Source organism: Gekko japonicus, unplaced genomic scaffold, assembly GCF_001447785.1.
Source record: "Gekko japonicus isolate JY-2015 unplaced genomic scaffold, Gekko_japonicus_V1.1 scaffold452, whole genome shotgun sequence".
NCBI lineage: Eukaryota > Metazoa > Chordata > Lepidosauria > Squamata > Gekkonidae > Gekko > Gekko japonicus.
Window position 1 is genome coordinate 468,824 of NW_015167545.1, and position 15,431 is coordinate 484,254.

Here is a 15,431-nt window from a genome sequence, read left to right on the forward strand (position 1 = left end):
TTTTCCCCTTATAACTCTGTGCAATGAAAGCATCTAGAGACGTCCTTTTTTTTCCAAAAAAGAGAAAGGTGGAGAAAAATGCACTGTTCCAATACAGGGTTACAATAATACAGTAATCTAACAATCCCCAATTTTCTTTAAAAATGATCTCGTCTGGTGGGAAAATAGCAGCCACGGGGTCCAACGTAAAAAAAACAGTGTCCATGTGTGCAGGACCTATAAAAATGGCCATTTTCTATCCACATAGCATGCACAGTATCTTTCCAAAAAGATCATTCCAAACCAAAGTGGGAAAATATAAAAGCAGGATAAATAGAAGACACAATGTCCTGTGAATGCTCCCCAAAACAGTGCTCTGTAAGGAAATCAAGACGAAGCAAAACATCCATGTAGAGACAGACCGGGATTTCCTTCTTAATCACCCTCTGGTGATGACATAAGAACATAAGAGAAGCCATGCGGATCAGGCCAGTGGTCCATCCAGTCCAACACTCTGTGTCACACAGTGGCCAAAACCCAGGGGCCATCAAGAGGTCCACCAGTGGGGCCAGAACTCCAGAAGCCCTTGCACAGTTACCCCCCAAGCACCAAGAATACAGAGCATCACTGCACCAGACACAGTGTTCCATCTATACCATGTAGCTAATAGTCACTGATGGACCTCCGCTCCATATGTTTATCCAGTCCCTTCTTGAAGCTGTCAATGCTTCCTGAGGCAGTGAATTCCACGTGTCAATTACTTTTTGGGTTCACCCAGATAAACGGACATGCACGCAGTGTGATTACAGCCAATTGCTCACATGTTAGGATGAATGCGCCAGGGTCAAATATCTTGCAGCAAGAACAGATCCAGCTTTCTGAGACTTTTACATATTCAAAATCTCAAATCAGTGTTGAAAATGCAATTGGAAAATTTAAAAAGCAACAGGTGAGAGAGCCAGGACAGTTATCTCTAGCCCAGCCAGAACACTGTCCTATCATATTAAAAAAACAGTGGTAAGCTTGGAATAGTGCTGGATTTCCAATATCAGGTATGAGGAAGTGCGTAACTTTGGACATGGTCCTCCAGCAACGTCACCTGGGCAAGTGTCACAGAGATGAAAGGAAGCTATGCGCCATGTTCTCTCGCTTGCTTCAATGGGGTTTGCTCAGGAGGAAATTTTCCACTGGATTGTTGTTGTCCCCCCCCGATGCCTGGGCCCTGGAAGCACTCACACAAAACATCTCCAGCTCTTCAGTGGGGCTTCTCTGGAGACAGTGGCACAAGGGCTGAGCCACAGCGATTTACAGGTGCTCAAAAAACAATTTTTTAAAAAGACCACAGTATGGAACAGGAAAATACTCCCGAGTGAGGCAAGCAGCTCGCCGTGTTCTTTGTAGATCTCAGCACAGCACTTTGCTTTAACAAAAAAGCAAGCCAGCATCCCTAACCAAAAGAGAAAAAAGAAAACTGTTAAGTACACGCTACTCAAGAGTAGACAGAAGGTTCAGGAGCTAAACAGAGGCAGAAGTAGAGTGATGAACCTCTTGCACAATTTTGTGCTAATGGGATTGTGACTTAAAATGCGGTGCTGATTTATCCTCATCAATATCTGTTGCCCGAGTCAGAAAAAACACAAAAGCCTTTTGCCTTGTGGGCCTCATCTCTTTGTTTCCCATTCCGCTTCCTTTAAAAAGAAACCCAAATCCATCCTGCCTTATAGTACAGGCGCCTCAGACCAAGTCAGTCCATTCATTTATTAAATTAATTCACCTAGACTGGTGATGTCTCATTCGACTAACACTGGGTATCCAAGTTCCCAAGCAGAGAACCTAATCTCCCAGGCAACTGAGAGATCTTCCCCAATAGCGCTAGCCAATCTCCTTTCAAGTAGAGGTGCCAGAGATCAAACCTGAGATCATCTATGTACAGGTGTTCCACAATGGAACTGTGGCACCCTCCCAAAGGTGTTATCCCAAGAAGAAGGTCCCAGGTTCAATCCCTGGTATCTCCAGTTAAAAGATCTGGCAGTAGGTAATATGAAAGACCTCTGCCTGAGCCCTTGGAGAGCAGCTGCCAGGCTGAGTAGACAACACTGATGGACCAAGGGTCTGATTCAGTATAAGGCAGTTTCATGTGAACAACCCAACAGAATCCCAGCTTTCAAGATCCTAGTCCTCACCAATGGCACTAGCATGGAGTCTGCTTTTGCATTTACCCAGAGGGCAAGGGGGGGGGGGGGTCTCACCCAACTCCTTCCTGGCAGATTGCTCAATCCCAGTTTGATTCAGCCGTGAACAGTGAGGGTGTCCAAGCACCCCTTATTGCAATCTCAGCAGTTGGCAAACTAAAATATGCTCTGGTCTGGCACTCTGGAGGCTGAGCAAAGTCCAGCTGGACTCTGGCCAAAGCAAAAGGCACCGTTGGGCCACATTCCTGTCGGCAAGAGGGAAAGGTTATCTTTTGCAGAATCAACCAGTGACCACGGTTTTCTTAAATGTTCGGAATAACAGACAGCAGTTAAATGCATCCACAGTCTGAGGATTATGTCCAAAGTAATGCAAACACATACACACACACACAGAAGCTGTCATTAAAAGACCACTACAACTTAGAATGCATTGAAAGATGGGGTGTTTCATGTTCTTACCATTTGTGTGTGTTAATTCTCACCAGTTCTTCTATTTCACAGCATCACTCTACCAAAGGGAACAAAGAAAACTGCTTTTTGAAAAGGTAAGACTTACGGCCCCATAGAATAAATTCTTTTCCATTACAAAAGCAGAAGGGGGACATCATTCACAGAGGTTTAGTATGGGAAACACTGAGCAAAATTCAGCATTTTAGCTCTCTCTTTTTCAAAAAAAAATAAAGAGGGTTTCTAGTCCTAATGGCTGTGTACAAATATGTGCAATCAGTGCTTGGAAAAACAACAGATTCCAACAGGACACTAAGTAGAACTTTCACTGCTTCCACTTCAGTGCCCTGCATGGATCTGAATCCCCCTGTGCCAGGGCCATTAACCCCACAGCCTCTGTCCTTTCCCCTCACCTATCAGGGTCCACCCTTTCTTGCAATGTTTGCCAAAAGTAGTCCATCTTTTAAAAGTATCCAAGTCTTTGAATCAGGACAGGCAACATAAATTCGAGCTGTAAGCGCTGATCAGTACATCTACCAAATGAAACTTTAATTGATTAAACAGTGGGTGCCAGTTTTAATCAACTACGGTAAAGTGTTCAGGGCAACTCCCCTACCCTTCAATTTATCTAGAATGGCTGTTATGGTTCACATGGGGATTTTAAAGAAAGGAGTTGATCTTAAATGCAAGATTTCTCATACTCCCTTGAACATCTCGCAAGGGATGTTGAGGTTTTGATAATATGCAAGTTCCTTTAAATCAGGCCTGTAGCCAGGATTTTGTGGCTTGCAGAACAATTTTTTTTTCTGGTAAGGCTGAAGTTCTCAGTGCAGAAAGAAAAGCCATTTAGCCAACAGAAAGCTGTTATCAGGATAGATCTTTAAATTGTGAGCTGTCAACCACTTTAAATGATAGTTTTCGGCTACTGCAAGTTAATCACTTTTGCCAGCCTAAGCAGGAAATCTGATAACAAGCCAGCAGGTGGGGGTGATGACTTCTATAGTCAAGAAAGCTAAAACTTAGGCAGAAAAACCTCTCTTAAAGGAGACCAGTTTTTTGACCAGTTAGAAGGGATCCTAGAGGTCACCTACTCCAACCCCCTTGCTCAGTGCAGGAATTAGTCAACTACAGTACCCCATTCTGCTTAAAAGAGTGCACACCTTTTAAAAAGTGCTTAAAAATGATTGAAAAAGCATTTAAAGGAGAAATTCTTGCGGGGAATTCCTTTTTAAGATAGGGGGCAGAGCCCCCAAAACCCCACTCTAGCGATGGGTCTGCTTTACACAGAATTAAGTACTGCCTTGCTGAACCTAAAACACTGTTCTGTTTTTTTACCTGAGGTCAACCAGATGTCTCTGACCGCTAGCATGGCATGAAGGTTATGTGAGTATCATCTGTTTTCCTCTAGTCGTCATAGGCATACTACCTCTGAACATGGAGGTTCTGTTCCCCTCTCCTCAAGGAAACTGACTGTTTAGGAGTCTATCTAATGGGTTGGATCCAGCCTGAATTTTCCATCAGATAAACAGAACTTTCCTGCCTCTGTTCTCCCGCTGCAGCCCATTGTCTCCATTAGATGCTGTTTCTGAGGGATAGGGGACCCCAAAGAACAGCAGGAGGGGGCTCTTCGGCAATACAGGGGAACTGGTGGATCCAACCCAATCTGCTTTAAAGCCATCCAAAATAGAAACCCATTGCCTCATCTATTTAAAAACAAAAACACCCTAAGAATTCTCACACTGGCTCAAATTTTTTAAAAAATCCACCACGTCTTGCATTGTGATCAACCAGACAGCTGATCAACTGCACCTGATCCAACCGGTTGGCAACTCTACTGGAAATGCAGGGCAGCGGGAGAACGTCTTGAGTGGCATGAGCTGTGCGCACGCAGACTTTGGAGCCAAGCTGTACGCCAAGGGCAGCAGCGCACCAAGCTTAATGGATACAGGAGTTAGCTCCACGCAACCAGCTGAACCACAAACACAGGCTTCCCGAAGCAATTAGAGAAGAGACACCACCCCTTCACATGTTAGAGGGCACATGGACTCGCACACACACACACAAAAGAGGTTATCAGTAGGCGCTCGGGTGCCTGCAGCCAAAAGGGATTTGTGCATGGAAAAGGAGCGACAGACACCACAAGCTACTCTACTTGGGGAGCTCCTTATTCATTTTATCTTGACACGAGACCTCCTTTCTACTCTCTTCTTGGGCTGCAAGAAAAACAAAGCCGTTTCTCACAATGCACCAAAGCTTCTCTTCGATGCAGCTGGCGTGGGGTTTCTTCCCATGGAGAGGTACCTTTCAGAGTCAAATACTTCTACGATCACAGTGGTGTAGGAGCCCCTCTTCCCCAAGGCTATTCTCACACAGCTCCACAAACATCTATGGAGTGATAACATGGGCAGAGTTTACGGAAAGTACTGTCAAGTCAGCACTGACTTATGGCGACCCCATTTGGTTTTCCAGGCAAAGGACGGGTTGCCTCTGCCTACTTTGGCTTAGTGACCCTGGACTTCCCTGGTGGTTTCCCATCCAAGTACTAAACAAGGCCGACATTGCTTAGCTTCTGAGATCGGTCTGGCGTGATCCACCCAGGTTGGGCTAGTCGGAGCTTACAACATGGACCCCCCCCCCTCCGGCAATGTCCTTCACTGACATCTCTGTAAGGAAGCTCATCTTTGGCTCCACCTTCTTCATGCTACTACAGCCATTTTTGAAAATAAATCATTCAGAGCTCCAAACGCAGAACTCTCAGCACGTGCTTGGCTTGGCAGGACCCAAAGTGAACCCGGAAACAGAGGTAACAGGCAGTTAAGGTCCTCCCTAGGAATGTGTGGGTTGCCTCATGGAAGTGGTGGGTAATGATGAAAACGACCAATGCAGCAAGATTATGAACGTGCCAACCTTACCTGTGGCATTTCTTTAAGGAAGTCCGGAAGCTGGAATTCACCTTGATAAACCTGGTGGTGGGAGAGGGGGAAGAAAAGGAATCTTGTAAACATCAGTGATTGAAACATATTTTTTCCCTTTTCCTGTATTTATTTCCTCTATTGGGCAGATGCCTTTTCATACAGGATTCTCAGTGAGAAAGATCACCTGAATGCTTCAGTAGAGACACACAGAGGATGTTTTCTTCCTTGGACCTGAGCACATTAGGAAGAATTCTGCAAGCTGTGTAGGGCAATCATCCCCAGTGTGCCACCTGTGGGCACCGTAGAGACCACCCCCATCTTCCCCCAAAGCAAAGAGCTCATCCTGGCTTTCCTCCACCTAACTGGAGTCGGAGGTTCTTCAGAAGATCTCAGGAGGCATCACCTATGTCTGCAACCCTCTGGAAACAGCTGCCTGCATCCTGGGACTCCCCTTGGCTTGGATCTTGCTAAGATTTGGTGTTCATTTTTATGAATTATCAGGACTATACCACCCGAGAGCCAGCATGGTGTCTTGCCAGAGCAGGGCCCCCCAACCTTTTTAAGGCTGCGGGCGGTTTTTGGAATCCTGACACAGTGTGGTGTGCACAGTGACAAAATGGCGGCCACAGGAGGTGCAGCCAGCCACCAAATATCATGGAGCCAGGTTATCCATAACTCTAATAGTAGCTCTTCAGCGTTTCAGGCAGAAGCTCTGTTGAACAGGATGCCTTTTAATCTGCACAGCCAATCAGAAGCCCTGCTGGGAAAACACCCCACCTAGCCCTGCCCAGTTTCTAAAAGCCCTTGACACCAGGAAAGGTGCCAGTGGATGCCATGGTGCCCCCAAGGACCATATCGGGGACCCCTGAATTAGAGTGTCGGACCAGCATTTGGGAGAACCGCATTCAAACCCACCCACCCTCACTCTCCCACGGAGGCCTGCGGACTGAACGAAGGTAACTCACTCACTCTCAGCCTCTCCAACCTCACAGGGTTCTCGTGAGGATAAAAAAAGAAGGGAGAATGATGTTGTAAAGCTGTTTTCGGTCTCGACCAGAGGAAAAATGCAGAGTACCAATATTTAAAGAAAGAGCTAAATCCCCAGCAAGCCATAATTCCCAGTGTGTTATGAAACGTGGGAGCACAGACGGTGTTTTTTAAAAAAGAGTTGTTACTCCCCGGCCTACCCAGCTTCCAATCCAATTATCTCCAAAGCATTTGAAAAAAATAGATTAAGAACAATACGGTGACCTCATTCCTCATGCCTGCAGTCTTAGGGCATCGGACTCTGACTCAGGACAGAGACTCTTTCCAGCAGTGGGGGGAGGGGAAGCAATAACCCCACCGCTGTTTCTTCCCTGGGGCCAGACTTTTGGGGCAGATGGTGCTCCTCCTAGAAGGGGGGGTGGGGGTCAACCACTCAACACTGGTCTGCTGACCACTTTTAAGTGGATTGCCTAGACCTGGCTGGGATTCTTGTAAAGGACGAGAGGGGGAATTATTATTGTCTGATCCAGTGAAGATCTTCTTATGGCCTTATAAGGCCAAGTGCAGACTCAGCATCACATTAATAACATCCAAAGCCCACCTGGAAGAGCCGTATAACAACAGGACTCTGCTGCCTGGGAGCCGGTAGGCAGTCACTCCCCTACATAATGTGGCCCTAGATAGGTAACTGAAATTGTCTGTAAACCGCTCAGAGACCCTTCGGGGTTACAGCGGTATATAAACTGAAAGTTAAATAAATATAAAATAAATTAAGAGATTCTCAGTATGCCACCTCGGATGTGCAAATTTTAAAATGCTATCAATGGACCAAGGGGAGTTTGCTAGTAGAATGCTAGTAAATGACATATGTAGACTATGCAAGACTCTCACCCACTCCTGTTGTACAGGTCCAGCTTGTATCATCTGGAATCTGGTGCACAGAAAGAACTGTATCTGGGTTGCTGTTGGGAATATGCAGTGAGAGAAACTGCTCCCACCCAACACCTCCGTTCCTGGGAAATGAGGTGCTCTGGAATCGTCTTACCCCGTTTTACAAACTCATAGCTCACCCCTGCTGTTTCCTCTTTCCCACTGCCACCCTTTAGGTTGTATGGTCCTCGGGACAGAGACTTGTCTTTTGTTCATAGTGTTCTGTGAAGCGCTACATATACCAGACAGCTTGACATACATACAGCATCTGAATGATCCAACCAAAAAAAATATATATTATTTTTTTTACCCTTCTGGTATTTTCAAGAACTTTCTGATCCGGCTTCCCATAATTTGGTGGGTTGGCATAGGGATCGTAGCCGAGTTTCCCCAGCATCGGCGCAATGACAGGCATGTCCTGAAGTACATCGGCCGGGATTTTCCCGACCCACTTCGACAAGGCTTCTACATTGACCGGCTTGATGACTTGATCCGTGGACCTTTCCACTCTGGAAAGAAAGAAAACTGGATTTAAAATGTTCAGAGGAAACAGCCCTTGCTGCCGAAATATGACTTCACTCAGTGTGGAGACCTGGATGGAAATCTTTCTTGCTCTTGCTGCAAAAGAAATCATCAAGAAATGGAGGAGAAATTCAAGTGCAGGTGGGGACCATTTCTGGAACGATATGAAACTGAGACAGCCTAGGTTTATACACTCTCTGTTGCACTCATTTCCCTCTACTTCTGTTGTTGGTGGTGGAAAGTCCCATCAAGTCACAGCTGACTTATGGTGACCCCCCCCCCGTCGGGTTTTCAAGGCAAGAGACATTCAGAGGTGGGTTTGCCATTGCCTGCCTCTGCATAGCACCCTCCTTGGTGGTCTCCTATCCAAATACTAGCCAGGCTGGGGGAAAGTCCCATCAAGTCAGAGCTGACTTATGCGGACCCCCCCCCCCGTCGGGTTTTCAAGGCAAGAGACATTCAGAGGTGGGTTTGCCATTGCCTGCCTCTGCATAGCACCCTCCTTGGTGGTCTCCTATCCAAATACTAGCCAGGCTGGGGGAAAGTCCCATCAAGTCAGAGCTGACTTATGCGGACCCCCCCCCCCGTCGGGTTTTCAAGGCAAGAGACATTCAGAGGTGGGTTTGCCATTGCCTGCCTCTGCATAGCACCCTCCTTGGTGGTCTCCCATCCAAATACTAGCCAGGCTGGTGGAAATTCCCGTCAAGTCAGAGCTGACTTATGGTGACCCCCCCCCCCGTCGGGTTTTCAAGGCAAGAGACATTCAGAGGTGGGTTTGCCATTGCCTGCCTCTGCATAGCAACCTCCTTGGTGGTCTCCTATCCAAATACTAGCCAGGCTGACCCTGCTTAGCTTCTGAGATCTGACAAGATCGGGCTAGTCTGGGTTATCTAGGTCAGGGCACTTCTACTGTTACCCTTCTTCAAGTTTCTTCTTTATGCTGTCTTGCTTTAAGTGGGCTGATGGGAGCCAAACAAGGTTATGTTTAAGCATTCCTCAGACCCCTCTGCTCTGCAGCCACACAGCCAGAGAAGAAAGGCTCAGAGTAAAGCAGTAACCTTCCTCCTCCAGTGGTGTTCTTAGCCCAAATGTCTGGTATAAAGTGCTATTAGACTGTGAGAAGACAGGAGTCACTGGGAAAGACCAGAAGGAAGGAAAAGCTGAAGGCAGCGGGGAAAGAAGACCCACCCAACATGGTGAGATGGACTGACTCAATGAATGAAACCATGATGACCTTCAGGTTGCAAGACCTGAGCAAGGCTGTTAAGGACAGAACTTTTTGGAGGTCATTAATTCATAGGGTCGCCGTAACTCAGAAGCAATTAAACTGCATTCAATACACAAACAAACACACAACATGCTGTCAACTCGCGGCAAACTTACAGTGACCCCAGGAAGGTTTTCAAGGCAAGAGGCATTCAGAGGTGGTTTGCCATTGCCTGATACGTGACCAGTGTTCCCTCTAAGCTGAGTTAGTGTGAGCCAGCTCACAGTTCTTTAGCCTCCAGCTCACACATTTTTGTCTCAGCTCAGGAAGGAGGGCTCCAGAGCAGACTGATTTTATGCAGCAGCCAAATCACTCGCTCACAGCTTTAATGCCAGGAGCTCACAAAGTAGAATTTTTGCTCACAAGACTCCACAGCTTAGAGGGAGCACTGCACGTGACCCTGGTATTCCCTGGTGGTCTCCCATCCAAAGACTAACCAGGGCACCTTCCGAGATCTTTTTCTTTGACCATTCACTACAGCTGCTGTGTGGCTGCAAGGAACCAGAGCAGGGGCCAGGGAACCCAGGCACAATTCTTTAAAAATAAGCCTGGCTAGCTTTGGCCCCCTGGGTTAAAACAGGTGGGAGCACTATCATTGCACTATTACTGCCGGGTTCAGAAAACACTAGAAAGCTGTGTACACATCTCAATAGGGGGAGAAAAAAAACTGTAAAGGACACCTCCAGGGTAATAAATTTGCATGGAACCAGTAAGGGCGGCTTAAACAAGAAACTTATCTGTAGCGCTTATCCAGATACTGGCTGCGTTTGCCCGCATCCAGCGGTGCTAAAAATAAATAAACCAGGAACAAGCAGACCACACTTAAAATTTCAACTGCTGTCTCTGTCTGTATTTGAGTTTTGGCTTTATGGTGCTTTGTTTCAAACACTAGCTGCCTTGGTGGCTCAGATCGGGCTCAGAAATTTTGTAAATAATTAAGTACGTATTCCCATCAGGGCAAAGAGTGACAACGCCTCATTTCTTGAGAAAAATAAACACTGAGACCTTTATTTACACAACTCCCTGCATCGTGTTGCCAAGCTTTTAGATAAGTCTACCTCACAGGGTTGTTTTGAGGAGAAAGCTGGATTAACACACACGCCATAATCAATCCAGAGCCAGTGTGGTATGGTGGTTAAGAGTGTCAGACTAGTATCTGGGAGACCCAGGTTCGAATCCCCCTCCGTGCCATGGAAACTCACTGGGTGACCTAAGCCAGTCCCCATTCTCTTAGCCTAACGCACCTCTCAGGGTTGTTGTAAGGACAAAATGGGGGAGAGGGGAATGATGTAACCACTTTGGGTCCCCCTTGGGGAGAAAGGCAGGGTCTGAATGAATTCTATAAATAATAAAATTGATCTCTTGCAGAAAGGGCAGGCCAGACTCCAGGAGCTCAGCTTCCCCAAGGCCTTCCCTCTCTCTGAGATGCAAAAAGAGGGGATGTTTAAACAGGGAGGGGAGGGGGGACTGCAGGAAACCCCCACACAGAGCAAGCCGTCCTGAGTTGGGCTCCGCTGCCAGTAAGGAAGGGAGAAACCTGGCCCAAAGGCCTGCAGAGGGCTAATATTTCTTTGCGGGCTGCGGCAGCCAAACAGCTGTTTCCAGTGAAGGGGGGGGCAATGCCAGGGCGCCTCGAACCTTCCTTGCGGCTTGGCCCTCTGCTTCACCACTTCCCTCCTGACAGCCACGTTGGCAGTGACTTCGATCCACAGACGTCTCGTGCTTCTCTGAGCACCTTGCCAAAGCCTTGGCTCACAGCCTCCCTTTGGACATCGTCGCCTTAGGTTAAAACCGAACCATCCCGAGGAGGCAGAGAAGGGGGAAAAGAGAGAGCCCTTGACCTCAAACGCTCAGCAGTCTACTGGGTGGTTATACAACAGATGGAGGACCATGATTCTGCTGCGTTTCTAGGACCCAAGTAAACAGCAAATTGCCGTGCGAGCATCTTTAGCTTTTAAATAGTTTCATAAGAGAGGGAGCGATCGACCCGATGGAATGAGGAGGAGGGAAGGGAGCAGGCGCCGTCTTCCCGTCTGGATCCTGTCCCGTTCCCCCACGTCGCACAGCCTGCGTGCAGAACAGCTGAAGTCAGCAGAAGACAAGTAGCCCTGCCAGGAGAGGGGCCCAGCCAGACTCAGAACCAGGAGAGCCACAATTGGTACCAAGTTACAAAGTTAGCCCCCCCCCCCCCCCAAAAAACACCAGCTTTGGAGTTTAACAGAAGTCTCCCTCAGGCCCAATGTTACCCTCCCCCAAAAAAAGAAACGGGGGAGAGAGAAAAAAGAAGGCATGATGGAAAAGCCTGACACACAGCAATCTGCAATGATCTTAAAGGGGAATAAAGGAGGTATTGTGCAGGCTCACAGTGCATCTTAAACAGAGTTATACCCTAACTCAGGTTTAGAATGATGCAACACTGTCTGGGATTGCGGCATCCATTAATTTCGACTGTTTGGGGGGGGGTGTTATCTTGCTGTCAAGTCACAGCTGAGTTAATGGCAACTCCCTGGGGTTTTCGAGGGAAGAGGCTGTTCAGAGGTGGTTTGCCATTGCCTGCCTGCACCTCTCCATCCTGGACTTCCTTGGTGGTCTCCCTTTCAAAGACTAACCAAGGGAGATCCAAGATCTGATGAGGTCAGGTCAGGACAATTTAGACCCCACTTGGTGCAAAAAGAAAGCTCTCCAGCTGGAAGAAGATACCGTGGGGTGAAAGAGCTTGTAAAAGGAACAGAGCCGTCTCCACCACTTTAACTAGCAGCTGTTGGGATCTGTCTCTAATCTAGCAGAAGTTGGCAGTTATTTGGAGCTCTCTCTAAAGTACATCAAGTTTTCATCTGAAGATTAATGACCAAAAGTAATACTGTACATGAACAAGGGGAGGGGGGATTTTATAAGTGATTATAATAAACCTTGCTCAGAAATGTGTAATGATACACAATCTTTAAACACTAAAGCAGCATTTCTGAAACGACACAGAGATGTACTCCCCCCCCCTCGAACTAAAACTGGAGTTACTCTTTACTCCTGCACCCAAAGAGATCTGCTTTATAAAGGGAGATAGAATAGCCCACCGTTTGTGTTTCTGCATGAATCACCTAGCAGCTGCTCATACAGAGGCACAACAGGACACATCTTCTTAGAGCTGGTCATTCCACTTCCTTGGCATCGGGCACAACCGAGGAGCCCAACCACTGCCAATGTGGAGATGCAGTAGAATTAGTCTCCTGAAACGGAGGCTGCTAAAAAGGAGAGGCCAGAACAGTAAGCATACAGAGATGCAACAGACAGCCTCCTCAGTTTGGATTCACAGGAGTCTTCAATTGTTTAATTGCCTGCAGTTTGGGAGCTCTTCTAGCTGATTAATTGGGAGGATGTCCATCCACTGCATCATACCAGGTAGCATAAGGACACCCTAAGATTTCCCTTTGGTTTCCCCCACACACACACACACACACCAGAAGTCTACTCACTTGGAAAGAGACACACCACCAGCCTTCCCAATCATCTCTTCATGATGCAGAACAGCAGGATTCCACGGGATGCGAAGGAACTTCAGTAGAGTCCTCATCCACCTCTCCGGGTGCAAGACAAGTTGTTCATAATGAACCAACATGCAGCGGTCTGATCCGGCCTCCACACACTGGTTGTACATGGTCTCGATAGCCCGATTCCACTTAGTCAAGCAGTCCCTGTAACTGTTGAGGTCAAACCCAGCAATGGTGACCTTCCTAGAGATCATGGAGTGGACGGACGCCCGGCCGTCCCGTACCATCAAAAGAAACTTGGCATTGGGGAAAATGCGGGCAAGATAAGTCAAGGACTTGAGAGCAAAGGGGTCCTTGTTGCACAGGTAAGGAGCCGGCTCCCCGTGCTTCACAATAATTTCCAGCAAGAAGGCCTGCATGGCCGAGTCTAAAACCTCATCCGTCACACCAGCCTCATCCAGACGGATCTTCTCCTTGCTCGACCGAGCCCACATCTGTTTGACCGCCAGGATCCGAGGGATCACCCTGGTTTCTTCCCCGCAGCGGATGTCCGGGTGGGCATCCAGCATCGCCCGCATCAAGGTGGTGCCGCTTCGGGGCACCCCGCCAATAAATATTAAAGGCATATCTTTGTGATAAGCAAAGGTAGCGTTTTCTTTCGAACTCAGGCCAGATCGGGACGTGGCCCTCAAGTACTCCAGTCGGGCCGGCTGACTTCGTTCCTCGATCCGATGGTGGCACTCCATGGCGTGTTGGCCCAGATAGAAGACGGTCACTGAACTGATGACCAAACATGCCAGCAACAGATTCTGCTTGACTTTTCCAACCATTTTTTGGTCACGTTACTGTCTCACCACACAAAAAGCAAATCACCCCGCCCGTATCGGTTTCGGCACTTCATGCCACAAAGAGCCTGGTCCAGAAAGATCCAGACCTACTGGAGGAGAGGGAGGAAAATTAAGTCACATCTGGACTACTACAAAAGAAGAAGAAGAAGAAGAAGAGGAGGAGGAGGAGATTGGATTTATACCCCGCTCTTCACTTGGAGTCTCAGAGCGGCTTACAAACTCCTTTCCCTTCCCCTCCCCACAACAGACACCCTGTGAGGTGGGTGGGGCTGAGAGAACTCTGACACAAACTGCTCTTTTTCAAGGACAACTGTGCCAGAGCTTGTGACTAACCCAAGGTCACATCAGCAGGTGCGAGTGGAGGAGTGGGGAATCAAACCCGGTTCTCCCAGATTAGAGTCCGCACACTTAACCACTACACCAAACTGGTTACTGACCTGTTAAGGGGCTCACCAGCCAAAAGCTGGAATCAAATTTCGCTGCTCATTTGCTGTGGGGGCATACTCCGGAAGGAGGCAGCATTGGGATGCCATGTAAGCTAAATAGATAGAGCCTCCACAGTCAGAGGCAGTGTACCTCTGAATACCACTTGCTGGAAGCAAACAACAGGAGAGAGCTGTTGTCTTCCTGCCCTGCTTATGAGCTTCTTGGGATGTGTCTGATGGGCAGCTTTTGGAAACTGGAAGCTGGGGGAGACGCGCCTATGGCCTTATCCAGGGTGTCTTCTCATCCTGCACTAAGGGTATCAAGAAAAAAAAAGGGGTGCCTGGTAGGGTAGTCACCACCCCTGTATGTCTGTGGCCCTAGGTTAGATTCTGTAAATGTGATTAGCACCCTCTGTAAGCCGCCCAGAGACCCTTAGGGGTTAGGGCGGGATAGCAAATCGAATAAATAAATAAATAAATAAGAAACAGGAAGCAAGCTACATCGTTCTTTTTTTCTTTTTTTTTTGCTTGTTTTATACAATGATTGTCACTCCTACATACAGGCTCAGAAGCAGGGCTGTTTCCTTCATGCCCAGTCAGTTGGCTTTCCCTGTGGCAACTCTCTGGCATCATGCAGGCACTCTGGATCTGTGACAAGAGCCTCATTTTCAAGGTTCAAACGGATCTCAAAACACCGTTACCCTCAGCCTCAACACACATTATTCATCAGAGATCAAAATTAAAGAGAACAAGCAGAATCTAACATACTCATTTTTCTGCCGACCCATAACAATGTCACAAGATTAAAGGCTGGGAAAAGAATTTCCCTCTGCAATGAGTTAGAAAACATTATACCAACTCTAAGCTGGGTTTTTTTAGTGGTAATGAGAACCCAAAAGGAAGAAATTAGCCCAACAACCAAGATAAAGACAAAATATATGACCGTGAGACAACACAAGTCAGTAGATTCTAAAAACTGTACAGCAAAATCCCAACCAACTCCTCATTTTGCACGAAAACATTACCTTCTGTTGCAGGTTGTGGCTAGAACTAAAACCAAATACAGCAGAGCACATTTGGTTCCAGACAGAGGGCTGCGTTCTTTATCTGGAGGATCGTCAGAGGACCCGGCTCTCCTAGGCAGCAACGACCACAGATTAGAAACGTAAAGGGTGAAACCACCTAAACTGCCCAAATAAGAGGACTTCTCTTTTCCCCTGGGCTGCTTCACAACTATCGAGAGCCTCTCGACAAGCCTGCCTACAAAGTCAGAGGGAAAACCAACATTAACTGTGGCTTCTGTGGGGCCAGATGTGTTTCAAGATCTATTGATGGGTGTAGGTCAAATTCCGTTCCTTTTCCTAGAAGGTGTGCGTGCCTGAGTAAAGCATGACACAAAGCTTGCACATAGGTGTTGCTTCAGCAACAAAAGGG

At 47.5% G+C, this 15,431-nt stretch overlaps 1 protein-coding gene across 1 annotated transcript; it reads right to left on the reverse strand.

Annotated features, from left to right (window-relative positions):
• Positions 1 to 691: 691 nt before the first annotated feature.
• On the reverse strand, positions 692 to 15,053 carry TPST1 (tyrosylprotein sulfotransferase 1). The gene is made up of 6 exons (XM_015413643.1): positions 15,023 to 15,053; positions 12,710 to 13,658; positions 7,761 to 7,959; positions 5,531 to 5,581; positions 2,631 to 2,679; positions 692 to 1,426 (listed from the first exon to the last, which is right to left on the reverse strand). Exons 2-5 carry the CDS (start codon positions 13,552 to 13,554, stop codon positions 2,662 to 2,664), a joined length of 1,113 nt encoding a protein of 370 aa, XP_015269129.1. The 5' UTR covers positions 13,555 to 13,658; positions 15,023 to 15,053; the 3' UTR covers positions 692 to 1,426; positions 2,631 to 2,661.
• Between the last annotated feature and the right edge of the window lie 378 nt (positions 15,054 to 15,431).